The sequence below is a fragment of the Thamnophis sirtalis genome, unplaced genomic scaffold, assembly GCF_051295495.1.
Source record: "Thamnophis sirtalis isolate CommonGarterSnake01/CBP01778 unplaced genomic scaffold, rThaSir2_p1.2 scaffold_12, whole genome shotgun sequence".
NCBI lineage: Eukaryota > Metazoa > Chordata > Lepidosauria > Squamata > Natricidae > Thamnophis > Thamnophis sirtalis.
In genome coordinates, this window is record NW_028261392.1 from 58,487,214 (window position 1) to 58,511,110 (window position 23,897).

Here is a 23,897-nt window from a genome sequence, read left to right on the forward strand (position 1 = left end):
GCGGTTAGACTTATATACCACTTCATAGGGCTTTTAGCCCTCTCTAAGCGGTTTACAGAGTCAGCATATTGCCCCCAACAATCCGGGTCCTCATTTTATCCACCTCGGAAGGATGGAAGGCTGAATCAACCCTGAGCCGGTGAGATTTGAACAGCTAACCTGCCGAACTAGCAGACAGCTGAAGTAGCCTGCAGTACAGCACTCTAACCACTGCGCCACCTCGGCTCCAAAAGCATACTCAATAGTTGATTGGTGGGATTATACATAATTGAAAACAGTGATATACAAATATAAATGGTTGGTAAAAAAAATTCATATCGGGATAGGTGATTATATAAAGGTATATTGTAATTAAACAGACAATCGAGAATGTAAGGGAATTAGGATTATTGGGAAAAATATATATTAATTGTAATTGAATATATACACTGTACAATGAAAGTGAGGTACTTAGTTATATTAGATGAAAAATCTGTGATTGTAAATGTAATTGAGAATATGGATGCAAAAACACTTGTAACCAAACGACATGCTGTATGATAATTTTTTTATGTTGTTTTTTTATGTTTAGAAATAAAAACAAATTCTTAAAAAAAACCAAATTACAATTAAAAGGCTAGAAATAAAGGTCTGCTTTCCCTTTACACATTGGGGGTGGGACAGGATATATTTCCCTCTGTACCTAACAGCACAGGGACACTGTCAAATTTTTCTCTTCTTTTAATTTAAATGTTTAGCAAGTTCACAATGAAATGTCTTGCATACTTGAGGGCCCAAGTCCCAGTCTTTTACAATTTCAAGACACCTTTCAAGGTAAGTTCGTCAAGATGGGATGAGGAGAGAATAACTGGCCCTAAGCCCAACCAGCTCACAAAGGGTTACCATTGACACATTGGCTCCTTCCACACATAGCCCAACAGGATAGAATATCCAGAAGCAATTAGTGTTCCTTAGGGCAATATCAGGAAATGATCCAGAAAAATACCATAATTGGTTTGATGAAATTCTGCCAAGACATTCAAGGAAACTAGCAAGCAAGGTGCACTTTTCCTATATAGCAGAGGTGGGTTCCTACCAGTTTGTAGAACCGGTTTGTCAAATCTACCGAACCAGTTAGAAGAGGTTCCACCAGAAAGCAGGCCACACCTACAGAAGAGGTTCCAAAAAAATTTGAAACCCACCACTGACACACACACACACACACACATACAGAGAGAGAGAGAGAGAGAGAGAGAGAGAGAGAAAGGAAGAAAGAAAGAAAGAAAGAAAGAAAGAAAGAAAGAAAGAAAAAGAAAAGAGAAAGAAAAAGTGAGAGAGAGATGAAAGAAAAAAAGGGAAAAGGGACAGAGAGACAAAAGGAAAGAGAGAGAGAGAGAGAAAGAGACAGAGAGAGACAGAGAGAGAGAGAGAGAAAGAAAGAAAGAAAGAAAGAAAGAAAGAAAGAAAAAGAAAGAAGGAAAGAATGAAAACACATGGCTGGCAAGCCACTCCCACAAAGGAGGCCACACCCACAGAGTAGGTTCAAAAAATTTTTGAAACCCACCACTGCTATATAGGCATAGGTGGATTAAGGAAGATCCCCAGTTCCAAGTCCCAAACAAATGACAATGAATCTAGATAGCCAGTTTAATCAAATGAATCTGTTACTTAAACCAAGAAAGGAATAGTTTAGTGTGACTTAATACTCTTCTTAGACCAAGATAGGGTTTTTTTTAAACATAGTTCTTGTAAATGTTGAAGCAGAAAAGAATTCATCCCATCCTGCAGGAAGTATTAACCCTGTTCTATGATGGATTCTGTTCAAGTCACATTCTGGCTGAGAGGAATCCACTTGAACAGAACAACCAGTTGCTCACTGTGATCCGGCGAACAACAGAGACCAAGATGAGGGAAATTTACCCAGCGTTGCAAAGAACAATCAATATGGCTCACATGAATCTTCTCACAATCTCTATTCCCCTCCCCCATCAACTGAATGGAGGAGATGCCAGATAGTGTGTGGAAATACACTGCCAGCCATTTCTTGCTGACACTGCAGACCCTTCATTTCCATTTTATTTATTTATTAAATTTATATGCTGCCCATTTCACAGTTTGAGGCATCTCTGAGCGGTTCTTGTACATATGCATTTTCTTCTTCTTTTTTGTCCCTTTGTGTCAGGATTGACTCTTGGTGGCAGTTTTCTTGGCAAGGATTTTCAGAAATAGTTTACTGTTCTGACCCCCCTCATCCCACACCAACGTACACTTCGAGTCAAAGATACTTTACGCAATTTATTAACAGACAGACAGGTCCTTGGCAGCAAACCGGCACAGACAAGCTTGGGCAGCAATCCAGCACAGATAAGGCTTGGCAGCAATCCAGCCTGCCAAGCTCACAATCATGTTCTCCGACATTAATTCCTGTGTTGACTTCTGCAAGAGGGGCGTGTGCACAAGCAGTCTTTTTATAGTCTGGAAAGGAGCCTAACAACCACCCGCTGAGTGCAATTATCTCCTGTAACTGCGCAACTGTTCCTGACGCCTAGTAGCTCTTCGGTGCCGGGCATCCAGGAACAACTCACTGCTGGCATCCGGCTCACTCTCCCTTGTTTCCGCCCCATTGTTCAAGGCTCAGGTGCCTCCTGGTGGCCAACCAGCCTCTGTGCCCCCTGCTCGGAGTCGGAACCCTGTCCAGGGTCCTCCACATCCTCCAGAGCCTACTCATAGGGCCCCTCACTGTCAGAGTCTGGTGGCAGCTCCAACGGCTCCTGCTGGGCCACAACAGTTTACTATTGCCTCCTTCTTAAGGCTGAGAGAGACGGACTGGTTCAAGATCACGCATTGGCTTTGTGCCTAAGACAAAATTAGAACTTAAGAGATTCCTGTTTTCTATCCTGGTGCCTTCACTACCACACCAAACTGGCTCTCTATTTCTTTTACTGTACCCACAACCTATCCTAGTGCCAATGAACATAGGATGATATACAAGATCTAACAAAAAGAAAACAAGAACATAATAAATCCAGACCAATATCCAACTGGTAAAATAAACACAGAAAGAAAAATTAAATGACCAGTAACATCTCCCTAAAAGCCAGGTAGTCATAATCAGCTGGTACCAAAAAGAACCTGTAACAAAACTCTCTCACTAAATTACTGGACCAGGCACATTCAATTTTAATAAGGTGCCGCCTGATTCATTCCAGTGCCATGCAGTTTAGGGTTTCAAATGAAACAGTCAACGTTTGACTTGAAGTCCACAGAGCACCAGCAACCTCGATCACTGAAGGTAGAGAGAATTTTTTTGGAATGGGGGTTGAATGGGTTGAATGGGGCCAACTCAGAGGTGAAATCTTCCCAGTTCTACCAAACAGGTATGGACGATTGTCCTTGGTTCTGCAAACTGGTAGTAAAAAAAAAAAAGCTTCTGCCGATCACGCGGCTCACAGCTGAACCGCGCAATCATTGGAAGCTAATTTTTAAAGCTTTTTAAAGAATTTTTTTCCCTGCCAGTTCTCCCAAAACAGCAGGGGAAAATGCTTTAAAAAGCTTTTAAAAAATAGCTGAAAGTGAAAAAAAAAGTTGTAATTGTAATTGTAATTGCTTTATTTGTATGCCGCCCTTTTCCCTGGGGGGACTCAGGGCGGCTCACAATTCAGGGGGAGGGAAGACAAACAAGTTACAAACATAAAAAACAATACATCATTAAAAACGCAACAATCATACTATTCGAGCGGGGTTGAGGTCTCTAGCCCCAGGCCTGTCGGAACAGCCAGCTTTTAAGGGCTGCGCGGAAGGTCTGGAGGGTGGTGAGGGTACGAATCTCCACGGGGAGTTCGTTCCAGAGGGTCGGAGCAGCCACCGAGAAGGCTCTCCTCCGGGTAGTTGCCAGCCGACATTGGCCGGCCGATGGAATTCGGAGGAGGCCTAATCTATGGGATCTTATTGGCCTAGTGGAGGTAATTGGCAGTAGGCGGCCACACCCACCCAGTCACATGCCCCCCCTACCCAGCAATGCCCACAGGAGGAGGGGGGAATTAGATTTCACCAGTGGGCCAACTGGACCAGCAGATATGAAGCCAAATATGTTGGTCACAGCAGATACGCAGCCTTGATCTGTTCTTCATGAAATGAAATATGTATTACTTTCAAACCCCTGAAACTTTATTAGTTATATCTTTGTTTAACATCAGCCTTATCTGTATCCCCTTCCCTGACTTGGATTGTGAGCCGCCCTGAGTCCCCTCCGGGGAAAAGGGCGGCATATAAGTGCAATAAATCCAATTCAATTCAATTCAGCCATCCTCTAACTTCAACAGTTCTCTTTTTACAAACCGAAGCCCAGGACATTGTGAATACTTCCTTACAGGCATCACTTGGCTTTTATTACAACTCTCTTAACTTTTCCAAGCTGTCTTGCTTGATGGCCAAGCTGCTTGAGGTGCTGTCGCCCTTCGCTTCAGGTTAAGCAAAAAAAGAAATCTGGCAGAGCTATGAAAATCACCTACCCTTGGTTCGTGCCCCATTCGTTCCTGATGCAAAGGTGTTTGTGCACTGGATCCTTCATGTAACCTTCATAGCAAAGGCACTCACCTTGAAGGGAAAGAACAAAAACAAGAGAATAATAAATGAGTTACGTAACAACTCTGAAAAGGGGAATGAGTTTGGCTGGGAGCTGTCAATTTAGTATGCAGCAGGAGTGGAGAAAGAAAAATGCCACACTAGGAATTACTAGGAATCGAATTGGAGATAAGACGCGCCAAGATCACAATGCTTTTCTGCAAGCCTCCTGCACACCATTCTCGCCACCTCATCACTTGCAGTGTATCATACAGCTGGGAACAATACATAAAATGGCAAAAAAAATAGGCAGAGAGTCAGAGGATGAACAAGAAAAGGAATCTGGACATTTTTAGTGTAATACTCAATGCCTGTTCTGTGGCCTCTTACCAGAGGTGGGTTCCTGCCAGTTCGCACCAGTTCAGTAGAACCGGTTCGTCAAATCTACCGAACCGGTTAGAAGAGGTTCCACCAGTGGACCCGGAAAGCAGGCCACACCTACAGAAGAGGTTCCAAATATTTTTTGAAACCCACCACTGAGAGACACACACACACACACACAGAGAGAGAGAGAGAGAGAGAGAGAGAGAGAGAGAGAGAGAGAGAGGAAGAGAGGAAGAAAGAAAGAAAAAAAGAAAAAAAGAAAGAAAAAGTGAGAGATGAAAGAAAAAAAGGAAAAAGGGACAGAGAGACAAAAGGAAGGAAAGAAAGAGAGAGAGAGAGAGAGAGAGAGAGAGAGAGAGAAAGAGAGGAAGAAAGAAAGAAAAAAAGAAAAAAAGAAAGAAAAAGTGAGAGATGAAAGAAAAAAAGGAAAAAGGGACAGAGAGACAAAAGGAAGGAAAGAGAGAGAGAGAGAGAGAGAAAGAGAAAGAGAGGAAGAAAGAAAGAAAAAAAGAAAAAAAGAAAGAAAAAGTGAGAGATGAAAGAAAAAAAGGAAAAAGGGACAGAGAGACAAAAGGAAGGAAAGAAAGAGAGAGAGAGAGAGAGAGAAAGAGAGGAAGAAAGAAATAAAAAAAGAAAAAAAGAAAGAAAAAGTGAGAGATGAAAGAAAAAAAGGAAAAAGGGACAGAGAGACAAAAGGAAGGAAAGAAAGAAAGAGAGAGAGAGAGAGAGAGAGAGAGAGAGAGAAAACACATGGCCGGCAAGCCACTCCCACCAGGTCACATGGCCGGCAAGCCACTCCCACAAAGGAGGCCACACCCACAGAGTAGGTTCGAATTTTTTTTTGAAACCCACCACTGCCTCTTACCTTACAGAAACAAGCAAGCAAGCAAGCCAGCAAATATGACTGATTCCAGTTTCATACAATATCTGTGTCACAATCTCACATTCCCTTATTTATGATGAATCTGAAAATATTTATTTATTTGGAACCTGCAATTAATTTTTTTTTTAAATGAATGTTTTTGTTGATTCAGTCATTATGACTCTTGGCAGCTTGCAAGCAGCAATATATAAATGTCCAGTAATACAATAATAATGATGATGATGATGATGATGATGATGATGATGATGATGATGATGATACTACTACTACTACTACTACTACTAATAATAATAATAATAATAATAATAATAATAATAATAAGTAAGCAATAACATGCTTACCCTGAAAACTATAGACCAATAACATGCTTACCAACAACCTTCAAATTACTCACAGGCATTATTGCAGATAACATGATGGATTATTTGGAAACAAACAACATCTTGCCAGTAGAGCAAAAAGGCAACATAATTATTATTATACAATTGTATCACAGGGGCCAGTTGTTTCGCCGGATTTGGCATTGATTACTAGTCGGACCCCACCCAGGGGCCTAGGACGTCGTAACGTATTTTCGTAATATGCGTGCAGATCCAAGCAGTGCGGCTTTTTGCATTTGACTGATGGTGATTTTGTCAATTTTTAACTGTTTTAAATGTAATTCCAGTGCTTTTGGAATAGCACCCAGTGTGCCAATTACCACTGGAATTACCACTGCTGGTTTGTGCCATAGTCGTTGAATTTCGATTTTTAAGTCCTGGTATCTTGCGATTTTTTCATGTTCCTTCTCGGCGACCCTGCTATCACCTGGTATTGCGATATCTATGATTGTGACCTTATTTGTTGTGATCAACAAATTATTATTATTATTATTATTATTATTATTATTATTATTATTATTATTAGCACTGGAATTACATTTAAAACAGTTAAAAATTGACAAAATCACCATCAGTCAAATGCAAAAAGCCGCACTGCTTGGATCTGCACGCATATTACGAAAATACGTTACGACGTCCTAGGCCCCTGGGTGGGGCCCGACTAGTAACCAATACCAAATCCGGCGAAACAACTGGCCGCTGTGATACAATTGTATAATAATAATAATCTTTGCAAAGAAGCTGATGAAACTGTTGATCACATACTCAGCTGCTGTAAAAAAATTCGCACAGACTGATTATAAATTGCGGCACAATTCAGTAGCACAAATGATCCACTGGAATTTGTGCAAAAATTATAATATTAAAACAACAACAAACTGGTGGGAACATAAGCCTGAAAAAGTCACCAAAAATCAGATGGTCAAGATCTTGTGGGATTTCCGTATACAAATGGACAAAATACTGGCGCATAATACACCAGACATCACACTGGTTGAGAAAAATAAGGCTGCAATCATAGACATTGCAATACCAGGTGATAGCAGGGTCGCCGAGAAGGAACATGAAAAAATCGCAAGATACCAGGACTTAAAAATCGAAATTCAACGACTATGGCACAAACCAGCAGTGGTAATTCCAGTGGTAATCGGCACACTGGGTGCTATTCCAAAAGCATTGGAATTACATTTAAAACAGTTAAAAATGGACAAAATCACCATCAGTTAAATGCAGAAAGCCGCACTGCTTGGATCTGCACGCATATTACGAAAATATGTTACAACGTCCTAGGCCCCTGGGTGGGGCCCGACTAGTAACCAATGCCAAATCTGGCGAAACAACTGGCCGCTGTGATACAATTATGTTGTTGCAATCATCATCATCATCATCATCATGATGTGGCACAGTGGTTAAATGCAGCACTGCAGGCTATTTCAGCTGACTGCAGTTCTGCAGCTCGGCTGTTCAAATCTCACCGGCTCAGGGTTGACTCAGCCTTCCATCCTTCCGAGGTGGGTAAAATGAGGACCCAGATTGTTGTTGGGGGCGATATGCTGACTCTGTAAACCACTTAGAGAGGGCTGAAAGCCCTATGAAGCGGTATATAAGTCTAACTGCTATTGCTATTGCTATCATCATCATCATCATCCAATGAGTTGTGAGACATTTTCTACTAAATGAAATGGCAAGGAATGAGATGTCAATATCTTTTGCTTACTCCTTTTTACACTTTTATACCTTTTATTTTATTCCCTTTCCTTCCTTTATGCCACCCAGGTCACCGCTTTATAAATTAAAAAACAAACAAACAATAATTATGTGGAACCCTACTGGGCCTTTCAGGGACTTCTTCCCGATTAGCTCTCAGGCATTCCTCTTTGAAAACCCAGCTTTACTAAGCTTTTCATCCTAAAGAAATTACATTAGTTTAGAAAGGAATAAAGCTGTAATCACTGAATGTAGTAGGCCACACTTTTGAGGAAATACATAAAAGGTCACACTGCATCACACTGTGAGAGGAGAGCGTAACAAAAGCTTATAAAACTATAAAGGGAAAGTTGACAGAAAGGAATTGTTCTCCTTTCATATTGCTCGAATGAAATTGCCAACAGGTGCAAAACAGAGAGGAGAAAGATGCTTACTCAGTGGAAAGGCCACAAGAGTGAAGCTCTCCCACTGTCCCATTCAAACCAGACACTTATTCAGAAGTGAATTCCTATTCTGATGACTGTTTCATCTTCTACTTGACCAGGCTTTTGGCAAATCAACACTTTTTTCCCCCTTCCACACTCACCCTTTTCTCATGTGTATCTTTTGGCAACTACATAACAGTTCTTTTTCTCCCTATTTTTACTCCCAACAACCACCCTGTAGAGTAAGTTCTCTGGCTTAAGAAAGCGTGACTGGCCCAAGGTCAACTAGATAGTTTTTAGGCCTACAGTGGTACTAGAACCCAGGTACTAGGTACTAGTCTCCTGGTTTCTAGCCTGGTGCCTTAACCACTAGAACAAATGGAGTTCTACATCTCCAAGTGTCCATTTAGGGGTGATCGTTTTTACTCAGATGTCAAAGCTGCAAAATGGTAACAGTAGATGGAGATATTTGCAGTATGATTAGTCACCTGAGCACGCAACCAGACTGCTTCTCCAAGGTGATGGAATTAAAGTTAGACATTGGTACAGAGGTGGGTTCCTACCAGTTCGCACCTATTCGGTAGAACCGGTTCATCAAATCTACCGAACCGGTTGGAAGAGGTTCCACCAGTGGACCTGGAAAGCAGGCCACACCTACAGAAGAGGTTCCAAACTTTTTTGAAACCCACCTCTGGTCCTTGGATATCATTATTCTACACTATCATGCTCATATTTATAAAACTCAGTGCCTCTGTGAAAGGTAAGGATGACTACTGCGTTTGTGGTGCAATCAGAACATTGCGTGTGTTGAAGTTGTTTTAACGCAAACCAAAGATGCCTTTCAAAAAACAAGTTTACATCCTATTCTTATGCATGCCAGTGCTGTGTGTGAGGTAATTTAAGGTGGTTCTGACAAGTGTCATCGGCATCTTCATATCCAGTCACATGGGCGGCAAGCCAATCCCACAAAGGAGGCCACACCCACAGAGTAGGTTGGAACAATTTTTGAAACCCACCACTGCATTGGTAGCATTAAAACGAGATTCAGTGACAACTCTAGCTCCATAAGTGACTTGGTACAGGCGGCAGGGACAGGTCCCATTTTATTCTGCCTCTCAAGCAGTGAAGTAGTTTGAGTTTCCCTACCATATATTATTATGATGCCAAAAAAATCTGCAATTGCAATCATAAGTTAATTTGTGCTTTAAGGCTTGTAGACATATGATAATTCCGCTGAATGCACGTCTTTACTCCTCTCCCTGAATGACATGTTTGGAAGCCTACATTAAGGCTGCAACTGAATTAGTTGGAAGTAAATTCTGTCTTTTGAATTATATTGGACATATCTGTAGCAGTGGTGGGTTTCAAAAAACTTTAGAACCTCTTCTGTAGGTGTGGCCTGCTTTGTGGGAATGGCTTGCTGGCCATGTGACTGAGTGGGAGTGACTTGCCAGCCATGTGATTGAGTGGGAGTGGCTTGGCAGTCATGTGACTGGGTTGGCGTGGCCCCCTTTAAAATGTGGTGAAACTCACTTAACAACGCTCTTGCTTAGCAACCAAAATGTTGGCTCAGAAACTCTGGCATTTGAAGCACACAAGTCTTAAAGCTGTCAAGTTACAAGACCCTTGCACCCCTAAGCCTTTAGAAAAAAAAACCCAGGGGTGTTCAAACTTGACAGCTTTAAGACTTGTGGACTTCAACTCCCAGAATTCCTCATCCAATCATGTTGGCTCAGGAACTCTGGCACTGAAGTGTGCAAGTCTTAAAGCTGTCAAGTTACAAGACCCTTGCACCCCTAACTCTTTAGGGGAAAAAACCCCCAGGGATGTTCAAACTTGACAGCTTTAAGACTTTAAGGTTTAGATAGGACTCTTAGAGGCGGGCAGGGTGATTGGTGAGCCAGCCAATCAGTGAGCGGCGGGTGGGACAAGTGTGGTGCGGAGGGTGGGGGGGGGGAACTGGAACCGGTTCTAAATGGCACTGTAGATTTGTGGAACCTCTTCTATAGAAGATATTAGAACTGGCAGGAACCCATCCCTGATCTGTAGGTAGGGATGAAGAAGAGGTCTCCACAGTTGTATGCTTTAAATACTAGCTACACAGTTATTTAGTCAGAATACAGCCCAAAAGAACAAAAGGTACAACAGAAGTACTTATTTTGTCATTTTTTTTCTTTTTTGGAAGACATAACCATTTTTACAGAATGCTGGCAAAAATCTATGAATTTAGAAATAAGCCCGAGGAGGGTGTTTGAAACCATCCCCCTCAGAGGTCTGCTACAATTGGCAGCTGCCATGGCAGATGGTTGTGAATAAGTGAAATGCAGACACGATGGGCAAATGAGTCACATCATGTCAATGTGGAACAAACATGCCCCCTGTGAGCATGGGCAGAAGAGAGAAGGCTGGACCAGCCTCCTGAGATAACCATCTCTAGATTTAGAGGGTAGCCTCTAGAAATTCATAATTGTGCCTGCTGAAGAAATGGTAGAATCTAGCACCAATCGTATTAAAAACTCTTATATTTTCAGGTTCTCCTCCTAACATAGCATCAGTGGTGGGATTCAAATAATTTAACAACCGGTTCTCTGCCCTAATGACTAGCTGGGTAGGTGTGGCTCAGCGTGACCCGTCAAAACTGCGCTCGACTAAGCCGCGCCCGATTAAACCGCGTCGCTGACGTCATCAACAGGGCGACAACAGCCAGCGCAGAGAAAGAAGGGCGCTTTAAATAGCGCTTTGAAAGCAAGCCGATTCAACTTAAGGTAAGGGTTAGGTTTAGGGTTAGGTTAAGCGTTAGGGTTAGGTTTAGGGTTAGGTTAAGGGTTAGGGTTAGGTTAAGGGTTAGGATTAGGGTTAGGGTTAGGTTAAGGGTTAGGTTTAGGGTTAGGTTTAGGTTTAGGATTAGGTTTAGGGGGGTTAGTTTTAGGGGTTAATTTTAGGTTTAGCGTTTACAGCGTGCTTCTGTCTCCGTGCTGTTGTCGCCCTGTTGATGACGTCAGCTACGCGGTTTCGTCGAGCGCAGTTTAGTCGAACGCGGTTTTGTGGTGGAACCATGGCTCAGTGGTTGGTTCTCATGTGACTGGGTGGGTGTGGCCAATGCAACATCACTTATGTCATCGGGCACTTCACCTTAGTTGTTACGATGTAATAAGGGTTAACCAGAGAGGCAGTTTCTGTAAGCAGGGCAATAAAGATTAGGCTAGAAACAACACCAGAATGTTTCCTTCCTGCCTTCCTTACAGGATTAGCCCTGTAAAGTGGAAAAAAACCAAATGAGATTTCTTCCAACAACCGGTTCTCCGAATTGCTTAGAAAGTTAACAACCGGTTCTCCCGAATAGGTGTGAGCTGGCTGAATCCCATCGCTGCATAGCATGTGTAAAATTTGAGTGCAAGTACTTCTTATAATAGTTCATATGAAGGATTGTCAGCCTAAATCAGAGAGTGTAACTTAATCCATCAAAAAATAGTCTGCTGGGTAGAAGAAAAACTGGATTCAAGATAAGGGAATTTCATATGACTTTTTTGTTATCACCCTACAGAAACCAAGGAAATGTGAAGGTCATTTTCCCACCAAACTTTTCAATAGCTTTGGGAAATTGACAATCCCCCAGATACATGTCAATCACCATATTGCACCCACCTACCAGTTTCAGGATCACACTCATGTTCACAAGGGTCGAGAAGTCGCCGGGCGCACATATCCAAGGCCCACGGCCCACTAGAATTTTGCTGGGAGAAAAGAACCACCTGCGCAGGATTTAACCAGTCGCTGGCATCCAGTTGGTTCCCCTCTAATAAGATAAACCGGCTTCCTGCAACAGAAAACGGAAAGAAACTGCATTCTGAAAGAGTAACGCAAGGCACATTTTCATGGGTGAGATCTACATTTCCCCTAAGTCTTCCCTCTAATTTATGCCACATACGAAAGAAAATTGATTTGTAATGTGAATGAATATTTTGTCTAATGTTACTTAAAATCCACTTTATAATTTGTGTTATTTCTTTATAATCAGAAAATACTTTTCTGATGTACTTAGCAAGCATTGCTTTTTCCCTTTGAACAAAAACATTAGGCAGGCATATTTTCTTTCATTTCTGGAGATGATCTGGGAATATCTCTTCCAGGACCCACTTCAAACATCCCCAATTATCCTGTTTTGAAGAGTCAGCCATTCATCATTGCAGATGCCTTAGACTCGGCTTGTCCATCTCCAGTAGATATGGCTACACATGTGTCTATTATCTCCTATCATGATTTTTAGGACAATTTATACAAAAGTATATCTAGGCTAACAAAAAAGTTCAAATAACAGAAAGTTTGGAAGTACATTTGATACCATGAAAGCCAACCGACTCTTCAACAGAGATCCATGAAACCGGGTTGCTCTAAGGACAAAACCTCCTATTAAATTTCCAGCTAAGTAAGATAACTCGTTTCTTTGCTTCAATCAGGGTCAGTTGCTCCATCAATCTGATCTGTTCTCCATCCTCTACTTCTGTCCTCTTTCACGAGCATCTTCCCCCTCATTGGCCTTATTGTGGCTCGGTAGGAGCCTTTGGAGCTGCTATCAGACTCTGACACATAAACCTCCTGTGAGTGGTTTCAGGATGCTCACAGGAGAGGATAACAAGCAATTGTGGCTCGTTAAGGATCTCCTCCTGCGGATAAAAGACTGATGGTGCCATGCCCTGGTTGCAGAAGTCAACGTTCCATTCCGTTCCTGTTCTAGTCAAGTTCTCTGTTTGTTTGCAATCATCAGGAGAAAGCACTTGGATAAGTGATTTGATTTATATAATCTTGTTTTGCAGTAGTTTACTTTTGCCAGAACCTTTTATCTGTGTTTATTTTGGGCTCGCAGCCAGCCCGAGCCGGGACTGATAAAAACATTCCTTTGCAAGCTTTGTTTGGCTTTCGTTTCTGAACGAACAAGGTGGGGGTCAGAACAGGCCTAGATGTCAGAACATCTGTCTAGACTGTTTCACTTCAGAACACAGTAAGAAATTGCATACTTTAATAAACAAATTATTGGGACACAGAAGAGTTTCCTATTAGGAAGCAAAGTTCTGCTTCAACCTAACTGAAATTTGGTTTTCTACAAGAACTCATCTTTCCATTTTTGGTATTGGAGAGTAAGTTATGTAACACACATCCATCCAATCTGGCATGACCAGTGGTGGGTTTCAAAAAATTTTCGAACCTACTCTGTGGGTGTGGCCTCCTTTGTGGGAGTGGCTTGCTGGTCATGTTTCTCTCTCTCTCTCTCTCTCTCTCTCTCTCTCTCTCTCTCTCTCTCTCCTTCCTTTTGTCTCTCTGTCCCTTTTTCCTTTTTTCTTTCATCTCTCTCTCTTTTTCTTTCTTTTTTTCTTTTTTCTTTCTTTCTTTCTTCCGTTCTTTCTCTTTCTCTTTCTCTCTCTGTGTGAGTCTGTGTGTGTGTGTGTGTCTGTCTGTCAGTGGTAGGTTTCAAAAAAATTTCGAACCTACTCTGTGGGTGTGGCCTCCTTTGTGGGAGTGGCTTGCTAGCCATGTTTCTCTCTCTCTCTCTCTCTCTTTCCTTCCTTTTGTCTCTCTGTCCCTTTTTCCTTTTTTTCTTTCATCTCTCTCTCTTTTTCTTTCTTTTTTTCTTTTTTATTTCTTTCTTTCTTCCGTTCTTTCTCTTTCTTTCTCTGTGTGAGTCTGTGTGTGTGTGTGTGTGTCTGTCTGTCTGTCTGTCAGTGGTGGGTTTCAAAAAATTTTGTAACCTCTTCTGTAGGTTCGGTAGATTTGACGAACCGGTTCTCTGAACTGGTAGGAACCCACCTCTGGGCATGACCGACCTCCCCAAGGCCAATGTTGAATTAGCAATGGTTTCCAAAGATAAAATCTCTTTATTGGCTGTTCATTTATCAGATGGCAAATGTGACATACATGTTGTCAGATTCTGCTTTTCTTTCACTTCATCTGTCAACAGAAGGTGAGGGGGGGAGCAACGCCTGCCACAGTGTGGGTGGGACACAGATCACATTTTTGCAGGGGGCGGCATTTGTTTCCAATGTTCTGGGAAGCGTTTGCAACAGAAAATGGGGTTCTGATACCCATAAACCACATTTTCTTTTCTGTAAATATGTTGGCTCAAAGTTAGCCTATGCTTCAAAATGAAATCTGTTGATGTCTTTACTTTGTTTATGCTAAAAAGGCCTCTGATTCTAGTCCTACACTGAATTTAAGATTATGCTCTATGAAAAAGTATCTTTCTTTTATCATATTACCATATCCTCAATGCATCTCTCACATTCTCCAATGCAAAGCTGTCACTTAAACCTCCTACATAGTGCTTAATAGCACATTTTTATTAAATGTATTGGTTTCCCACTTATTTTAAAAAAATATTGAAACATTTTAAAACAGTCTCAAAAATATACAATAAGACCAAAATAAATGCAGGATAAATTCAGAATTAAAAACTATCTATTAAAAAAAAGAGGAGGGGTTAGAGATGATTAAACGACTGGAGAAAGCAAACATATTAATGTGATATCTGAAACACAATAGAACTGGGGCCTGCTGTATTTCAGAACTGAAATCATTTAAAAAGAGGAGTGCCACAGTATGGAAATCCACCTCCGTCCTTCCTAACAGAGAGCATTCTGCAGACAGCAAGACCTCATTTAAAGATTAATGCAGTCTGTAGACTTGGTGGTTGAAGAAATCTGGTACCAAGGTTTTTTTTAGAATGTTATATGGACTGCTGCGATGTGATCTGCATGGGACTGCCCTTGAAGAGTATTTTTGAAGTTTCACCTGGTGCAAAAAGCAGCAGCACAGATAGTTATGTCTGTCCTAGAAGGAACATGTTATACGCCTCCTCTGTGAGCTGCATTGTTGCTCATTTGCAGTCCAAATGGGAAATGACCAATGCATGAAAGAGCAAGAACATGGGCTACTGATTCAGAAACATGCACTATTGGTGCATAAGATATATTTGTGCAAAGGGTCTCATGGCCTATAGCTTTCTGAACTTGTTTAGCAGGAGTTATGAATCCAGGTGGACTTCCAGATTCCACTCCTACTCTGCCTGGGGGAATGTTTACAACAGATTGCATTCCTACTCAGTCTGGGGAAATGCTTAAAGATCTCAGGTAAGGGAGCAAAACCCACAATCACTTGATATTGTTGGGGTTCAGTAGGAACCTGTTTCCCCTCATCCACATCCTTACAGCCACCAAGCACCGAGAAGGAACCTTGACAGCATCACCTGGGCAGCTCATGGTAGACTTGTATAATTGAGTATCACCAATCTACCAATGATATTTAACCTCATCCTAACAAATGATCTAACACAGTGCTCCCCAACCCCTAAACTGTGGACCGCCACCAGTCTGCAGCATGCCAGAAACTGTGCAAACAAGTGACGCTCCATCTGCAGGATGCAGGCAGCACACAAAACCACACCCTCTCCAGTCTGTGTAAAAACCTATCTCCACGGAACCAGTACCTCGTGCCCCAAAAGTTGGGACCCTGCTTCATGTACATTCTAAATAGGAGTGAGAACAAGATCAAACCCTGAGGCATCTTGTAAATCAGGGATTCCAGAAAAGATCTCTTTCTCCCATTAATGCTGCTCAATGGATTTGTCCTTAGAGGAAGGAGGAGAACCACCGAAGCACTGTGCCCTCAATTTACAATCCCCTAAAATGGCGTGACCCGACAAAAGCGCGCACGACAAAAGCACGCCGACAAAACCGCGTCGCTAAAACCGCGATGTCATCACCGCGACGTCATCACTGCGGCGACAACAGCGCAGCGACAGAAGGGCGCTTTACAACAGCGCGGCGACAGAAAGCCGATTTAAGTTAAGGTAACTTAACTTAAGTTAAGGGTTAGGGTTAGGGTTAGGTTTAGGTTTAGGGTTAGGTTTAGGGTTAGCGTTATGTTTAGGGTTAGGGTTAGGGTTAGGTTTAGGGTTAGGGTTAGGTTTTGAATGCTAGTAAAAGCATTTTGCTGAGCGCTTCGGAGGGCGTGGATTTGCCCTCCGTGGTTATGTCGGCGTGCTACGGTCGCCTTTTTCCTTAGCTTTCCGGACAGCGCAGTTTTGCCCTCCGCAGTTATGTCGGCGCAGAAAAGGGCTTCGCGGTTTTGTCGGTGAACCCTAAAATGGTACAGAAGAATACCATTGAATGATATTGAAAGCCACCAAGAAATCAGAGGATCCAGACATCACTACTATCTTTGGTTGCCACTAGGTCATCTACAGGTGTGACTAACACATGTGAATCCAGGCTAAAGGGAGTTCACATAATATGTTTTCTCCAGGGCCCTTTGGATCTGTAAGCCTCCTGCTTCTCCTGGTGAAAATTGTACATAATCACTGGTTCAAACAATGTCTTCTGGTATGTATGCATATATGTATATGTGTGCATAGGCATCTGATTTATATATCCCCTTATCTTATTGTGGTGACTCTGGGTGGCTTACAATATTAAAAATAATAATACAAATAACACTACATTATATATAATAGCAATTTTCTTGACTCAATCTTCAGAGATTACTAGGTATGGGAACTACCCATATCAAATCTGAGAGAGGGGAAATAATATGTACATGCATAAATATGGTAAAAAGTATAGAAAATAATTCTGTAGGATTATTTATGTTCCTGAATCCACAAACTATTAAGGGTACATTAATCTCCCAGAAGAACTTGATCCAGAAAATTAAAGAGGCAGAGTGGGTTGGATACAAATCAGGGCAATGGGATCTGCTCTTCACAAAGACAACAATCAGCGTGCACCATGTTCAGAGCGAGGGCCTTCTCTGTAGCTGCTCCAGCCCTGTGGAATGATCTACCCACAGAGATCCGGACCCTTCCCACTCTCTCGGCCTTCCGAAAAGCCACCAAAACCTGGCTGTTCCGGCAGGCCTGGGGCTGCTGAACAATGTCCAGGCCCATCTAGACAGAATGGATGGTGTGTTATTTTTAAAAACTGTATCTTTTTATTCCTAATTTTTAACTTTTTATCTTGTCTCTGTAAGCCGCCCAGGATTGGGCGGCATACAAATTTATTAAATTTCAATTTCAGGTAACCATAACCTTCATTGCAAATGAAGCCTCCCCCAGATACATATTTCATATAGTTTTCCGGAGGCAACATGAATAGAACAGGGAACGTACCATTTCTACTCTAGCCAGGCTTTGAGTATGAATATTTCTGTACAACTTTATGTAGAAATCTTCCTTCCCTCCCATTCTTTTTCTTGGAATAGTGTCCTTCTTAAATTGTATGTCTGAGAGTAGATGCAGCCATGCTACTGATCTTTGTAAGATGTTTTAGGATTTGTACTAATTAGAATAGAATTCACCCTGTCAGGAGGCAGGGAAATGCAATAAACAAATACAGGATGGCCATTTGAAATTCTAATCTATTCTTTATGGATTTATTCATGACTATATTCACGTATATATGTTTGTTTGAATGTTTGAATGTTTATTTTATTTATATGCCGCCCTTTTCCCCTGAAGAGGACTCAGGGCGGCTCACAACTCAAACCAGGGAAGGGGGGATACAGACAAAATTAAAAACGACACAAAACAATGCATGATTTAAAACACACAACAGTCATACCATTCGAGACGGGGGCAACGGTTCTTTAGCCCCAGGCCTGTCGGAACAGCCAGGTTTTAAGGGCTTTGCGGAAGACCTGGAGGGTGGTGAGGGTTCGAATCTCCACGGGGAGCTCGTTCTAGAGGGTCGGAGCAGCCACAGAGAAGGCTCTCCTCCGGGTAGTCGCCAGTCGGCACTGGCCGGCGGATGGAATTCGGAGGAGGCCTAATCTGTGGGATCTAATCGGTCTGGTGGAGGTAATTGGCAGCAGGCGGTCTCTCAAGTACCCAGGTCTACAACTAATGGGAAAGGATAAATAGCCAATAGGTTTGGAGGATGTTAGCTTTGTCCAATTTCGTGCTTTCCAGATGTGTCAGGATTGCAACATGCAGAATTTTCAGTCTGAGTTAAAAGTAGAAATCCTGGAAACTGCAATCCCAGAAAATATGCCTGATTAATGAAAGCTAATGAAGACGTTACACTGTTGTTACATGCTGTAGGCAAAAGCCAACGAGAAAGATAGTCAAAAATAGTTCTTTTTTACCTGACCAATGTGCAAATATATGTCAAAGTTTCACAGTATGCTCTAGTAACAAACATTAACATTCATGTTACACCTAATACTGATCTGACAGTAGAAGTGGCAAGAGAACTAGAAGAGTGACTTACCATCAGCAATAAGATGCTCCGGTACATGAAGTGTTATCTTGACCACAAGTGGGCAACTCACATGAGAAGCACAGACCAGACCAATGACACAGCTGGTGATGCTGATGAGAGTCAGAGTTGTCTTGCTAACAGGACTTCTAGGCGAACCCACTAAAACAGTAAGAAAAAGAAGTCAGTGGAATCCAGATGTGCATCTCCCACAGGCCACAATACTGAGCTAGCACAATGGCTCTTGGTGGAGCCTTTTATGAATCAAGGCCCTGGGCTAGTGCAATGGCTCTTCATGGGGTCTTTATAGGGTCCCAACCATTCAGCAGAAAGAGGTGCAGATACCGAGGTGTTGTGGCCCGGCAGGAGCCGTTGGAGCTGCCGCCAGACTCTGACAGCGAGGGGTCTTATGAGTAGGCCCTGGAGGAGGTGGAGGACCCTGGACAGGGTGCCGACTCCGAGCAGGGCAAGGAGAGACTGGTTGGCCACCAGGTGTCGCTGGAGCCTTGGATCAGAGGGAGTGATCAGGAAAACACTTGTGAGTTGTTTCAGGATGCACGCTGTCGAAGGGCTACTCAGCGGCAGGAACAACTGCGCAATTATAGGAGATGATTACACTCAGTTGATGCTTATTAAGATCCTCTCCTGATTATAAAAGAGACTGCTTGTGCCACGCCCTTCTTGCAGAAGTCAACGTTCACGATTAAGAGAAACCAACTTGGAGAAGTGGTGTTTGCATTGCTGCTTAGGTTTGTAGGATTTACTGCCAGAGTGCTTATCTCTTTCTTTATTTTGGGCTTGCAGCCAACGAGAGTCTGGGCTGATTAAAAACATTCTCTTTTACGTTTGTTTTGGCATTCGTTCCTGGACGGCGAAGGGAGGTCAGAAGACCGAGGTGAAATATAATCATTCTATTTGGGGTGGGTGGGGTGGGAGGGAAGGCATGTGAGAAACAGCCTTGCTCGTTTGTGTAGATTTAGAAATAGAGCTGGGCAATTTCTTGACGCAGTGTCAGTTTAGAGCCTGCACCCTAATTGGTGGCTGTGAACAGCAGTATCCCTCATTACCAGCCCACAAGTGCGTAGACATCAGGTTCCCCAGAGTAATTAATGATACTCCGCAGACTGCTTCAGTCCTCTTGCTTTCTCCAAATGGAATCTATTCTTGTCTCAGCCATGCTTCCCTGAGTGGCAGCCTCTTTACACCTCCCCGGGTGTCAAGGCATTTTGCCATCAACTCTCTCTTGACAGCCAGTATGACATCCCATCCAGGCAGAAGCAGCGCTCGGAGATGCTGTGAGGGTAGCACGTAAAATCTGAAGCCACAGAAAAGCTCTTATGCTTAGCCGCTTGTTTATACGGCCTCAGGCCATATGGAATGTGAATTTGAGGGGACTGTTTGCGTATGTGTTTTAGCCAGCCACCTAAAGGATGCATCTGTGGTAAAAGCTGAAAGTCAAATGAATTCCTTGCAAAAAAATAAATCAATGAAAACGGACGAGTTTCAAAACAAATGCGCTGAGCAGGATTTTTTTTTAACATAAAGGGAAAAATCATGGTCTGCTTCTGTTACCTGGAGTGGGTGGTTACAGAACTATGGTAAACAGAGCAACCATATAAGGCAAATGAAGCTGAGACTTAACCCCCCCCCCTTCAACCTACCACCCAGTGAAGTGGTGGGTTTCAAAAATTGTTCGAACCTACTCTGTGGGTGTGGTCTCCTTTGTGGGAGTGGCTTGCCACCCATGTGACCGGATGGGAGTGGCTTGCCACCCATGTGACCGGATATGAAGATGCCGACGACACTTGTCAGAACCACCTTAAATTGCCTCAGGCACAGCACTGGCATGCATAAGAATATGAGGTAAACTTGTTTTTTAAAAGGCATCTTTGGTTTGCATTAAAACAACTTCAACACACGCAATGTTCTGATTGCACCACAAACGCAGTAGTCATCCTTACCTTTCACAGAGGCACTGAGTTTTATAAATATGAGCATGATAGTGTAGAATAATCATATCCAAGGATGGTGGTGGGTTTCAAAAAAATTTGGAACCTCTTCTGTAGGTGTGGCCTGCTTTCCGGGTCCACTGGTAGAACCCCTTCTAACCGGTTCGGTAGATTTGACGAACCGGTTCTACCGAATAGGTGAGAACTGGTAGGAACCCACTCTGACCCAGTGGCAGTAACAATGTTTTCTCATGTTCATTCTGTTTCTGTTATTGCTCACTCTTTGTATGCTGCCCTTGCCTTGACCTGATGTTTCTTTTACAATCAGCATCTCAAATATTTTCTTTATAGGGCAAATAGGGCTTAACATTTTTTTTATGCTGCTACCTTTTATGTACAGTACACCTTAGTAGTACATACTATTATAGCTGAAGAGCTGTAGAGATCCCTTCAGGATTGTGGAGAGGAGAATGCTGCCACCCTACCAGAGGTGGGTTCCTACCAGTTCGCACCTATTTGGTAGAACTGGTTCATCAAATCTACTGAAACAAGTTAGAAGAGGTTCCACCAGTGGACCTCTTCTGTAGGCCACACCTACAGAAGAGGTTCCAAAATTTTTTGAAACCTACTACTGGTGGGTGTGTAATGTTCCGCAGTTATCTACGCATTAATAATGATCTAGTAATATTTCCTTATACATTTTAGGGACCTTTCTTTACATAATTGGTGTTTTCTTTCATACTTTTGGATTTCTAATTTCTCTTTCTGTTAGTTGGCAATTGCTAAAACCAATCCCACGTGAAAAAGTATTCAAAGCCTTCTTGATTTTAATTGTCAATTTATTTATTCCTGCACATTGTAATATTTATTCATTTACATATCTCTGTTTTTCCACTGTTGTGCAAACACAATTCCAGCAGCTGCTAACATGTGTAAAATTAAACATATATTATACTCCCTTTCAAATAGCCAACAAAATATTTCTGGTTTTAATTCCATATTTTGCTTTACGATTGCTTCTAACCACTAACTTCTGAACAGCTACTTGGACCGACCTAAGTACTAATTCATAATTTCATATCAGGTCACATGGGCAGCAAGCCACTCCCATCTGGTCACATGGGTGGCAAGCCACTCCCACAAAGGAGGCCACACTCACAGAGTAGGTTCCAACAATTTTTGAAACCCACCACTGCACCCTACCAAATTTCAAATGTTCACTCAGCTACCTCTCATTCTTGATAACTCTTCTAGAACTTTCCGCAATCCCATATTCTGATTTCTTCTTCATTCAGGAGTTACATTACCATAATTATTCATCATGTCTTTACTATCATCATACTAGTTTCCATTACAACTCATGAGAAGTTACTAATTTTGTAAATCTGTGCTTTAATTCCTTTGTTAAAAATCAGAAGACTTGTGAGTTCTAATCCCACTTTAGGCATGAAACCTAGCTGGGTGATCTTGGGCCAGTCACCCTCTCTCAGCCTAACTCATCTCACAGAGTTGTCCTTGTATGGAAAATAGGAGGAGGAAGGAGTATTAGTAAGTTTGCCACCTTCAGTTACTTATAAATGTCATTACTTTTAAAGCCCTACATGGTTCAGGACCTGGCTACCTGAGAGACCGCCTCCTGCCATTTACCTCCCAGCGACCAATAAGATCACACAGATTGGCCTCCTCCGGGTGCCGTCGGCCGGTCAATGTCGGTTGGCGGCTCCCCAGGGGAGGGCCTTCTCTGTAGCTGGTCCGGCCCTATGGAACGATCTTCCCATTGAGATCCGGACCCTTACTACTCTTCCGGCCTTCCGTAAAGCTGCTAAGACCTGGCTGTTCCGGCAGGCCTGGGGCTGTTGATCGTATCCAGCCCCACTCTAACAGTGTGCATGGTGTGAAATTTTAACCATTGTATTCTTATTTTTTTAACTTTTCTATATATATGTTTTTTGTCTTGCCTGTGAGCCGCCGAGAGTCCCTCTGGGAGTGGGCAGCATACAAATGTCAATAAAATTGAAAAACAAATTGAAAAATAAAAATAATAAGAAATCTATAAAGTCTTTGTTGGTTCAGCTCCAGTCTACCATGGTTTTGATTACTTAGCTTACATTTCTTTTCAATATATCTAATATTTAAAAACCTTACTCTTCTAGTGTTCACTTTATTGCCTTTCAGTTAAAAAAATACTGTGTAATATTTGAAATACCAGGAATATATCTAGCAATAGTTTTTTTTGGCTTTACTCTTCTTTACTCAGTCCTGTGATAGCATCTTCTTATGCTGTCAAATCATCGTCAACATCTTCTTATTCCCAAACTGTTCCCTATCACTACTCTGTTTCTTTTATAAGAACCTATTCTAAATCCTTATTCTAAAGCACTTGAATACACATATGAGGAGATTCTTAATAACAGTGGTGAACACTCTATCTCTTCTCTCCCATGTCTTAATAGGTAATAAATGTTTGAACCTAGATCTGTAGAACTACACTTATAGACTCCCCGTTTCTATCTTTTGGGGTATATATGCACATGTACTCATCAAAATTTAATGTATTAATAGTCCAAATATTCTGCTTTATAGTTACATTTTATCTAATCATGTAATGATACTCTATAATGCCAATTTCAGGACAGTCAAACTACTGACAAGGCTAACAATGGCAATTTAATAATATCATTAGAAAAATATTGCAATTCCATTGATGTTTTTTAGATCTTGACCTTACAGCTCTTAAGATAATCATGTTCTTATACAATGTCCAGAGTTGCTTCTGTGAGATGGGGATAGATAGATAGATAGATAGATAGATAGATAGATAGATAAGAGAGAGAGAGAGAGAGAGAGAGAGAGAGAGAGAGAGAGAGAGAGAGAGAGAGAGAGAGAGAGAGAGAGAGAGAGAGAGAGAGAGAGAGAGAGAGAGAGAGAGAGAGATGCCATAGATATTTAGATAAGGTTTTTAAGCACAGAAACCAGATTTCTGCCTAAATACCTCCCATGCATAATCTCTTCTCCAAAAATGAGAAAGTTCTTGAAATCCTGATGGGCAGATGGCTGGCTTCCAGATAACTAAAACTGGGTACTTTCTGAGTCAAAAGAATCATATACTGCTTGTCCTGCAATGGTGGATTTCAAATTTTTTTAGAACCTCTTCTGTAGGTGTGGCCTGCTTTGTGTGAGTGGCTTGCTGGCCATGTGACTGGGTGGGAGTGGCTTGCCGGTCATGTGACTGGGTGGGTGTGGCCAACTTGTAAAATGTGGTGAAACTCACTTAACAACTCTCTTGCTTAGCAACCAAAATGTTGGCTCAGAAACTCTGGCATTTGAAGCACGCAAGTCTTAAAGCTGTCAAGTTACAAGACCCTTGCACCCCTAACCCTTTA

At 42.1% G+C, this 23,897-nt stretch overlaps 1 protein-coding gene across 2 annotated transcripts in view; it reads right to left on the bottom strand.

Moving 5' to 3' along the window:
• The window catches only part of ASTN1 (astrotactin 1), a 289,142-nt gene that overhangs the window by 126,066 nt on the left and 139,179 nt on the right, over positions 1-23,897 (bottom strand). For both annotated transcript variants that reach the window (XM_087726796.1, XM_087726795.1), the window contains exons 6-8: positions 18,578-18,727; positions 11,971-12,138; positions 4,491-4,575 (exon numbers count right to left, since the gene is read on the bottom strand). In XM_087726796.1, coding sequence (XP_087582922.1) covers positions 4,491-4,575; positions 11,971-12,138; positions 18,578-18,727 — 403 coding nt within the window. The remainder of the gene's footprint in view (positions 1-4,490; positions 4,576-11,970; positions 12,139-18,577; positions 18,728-23,897) is intronic.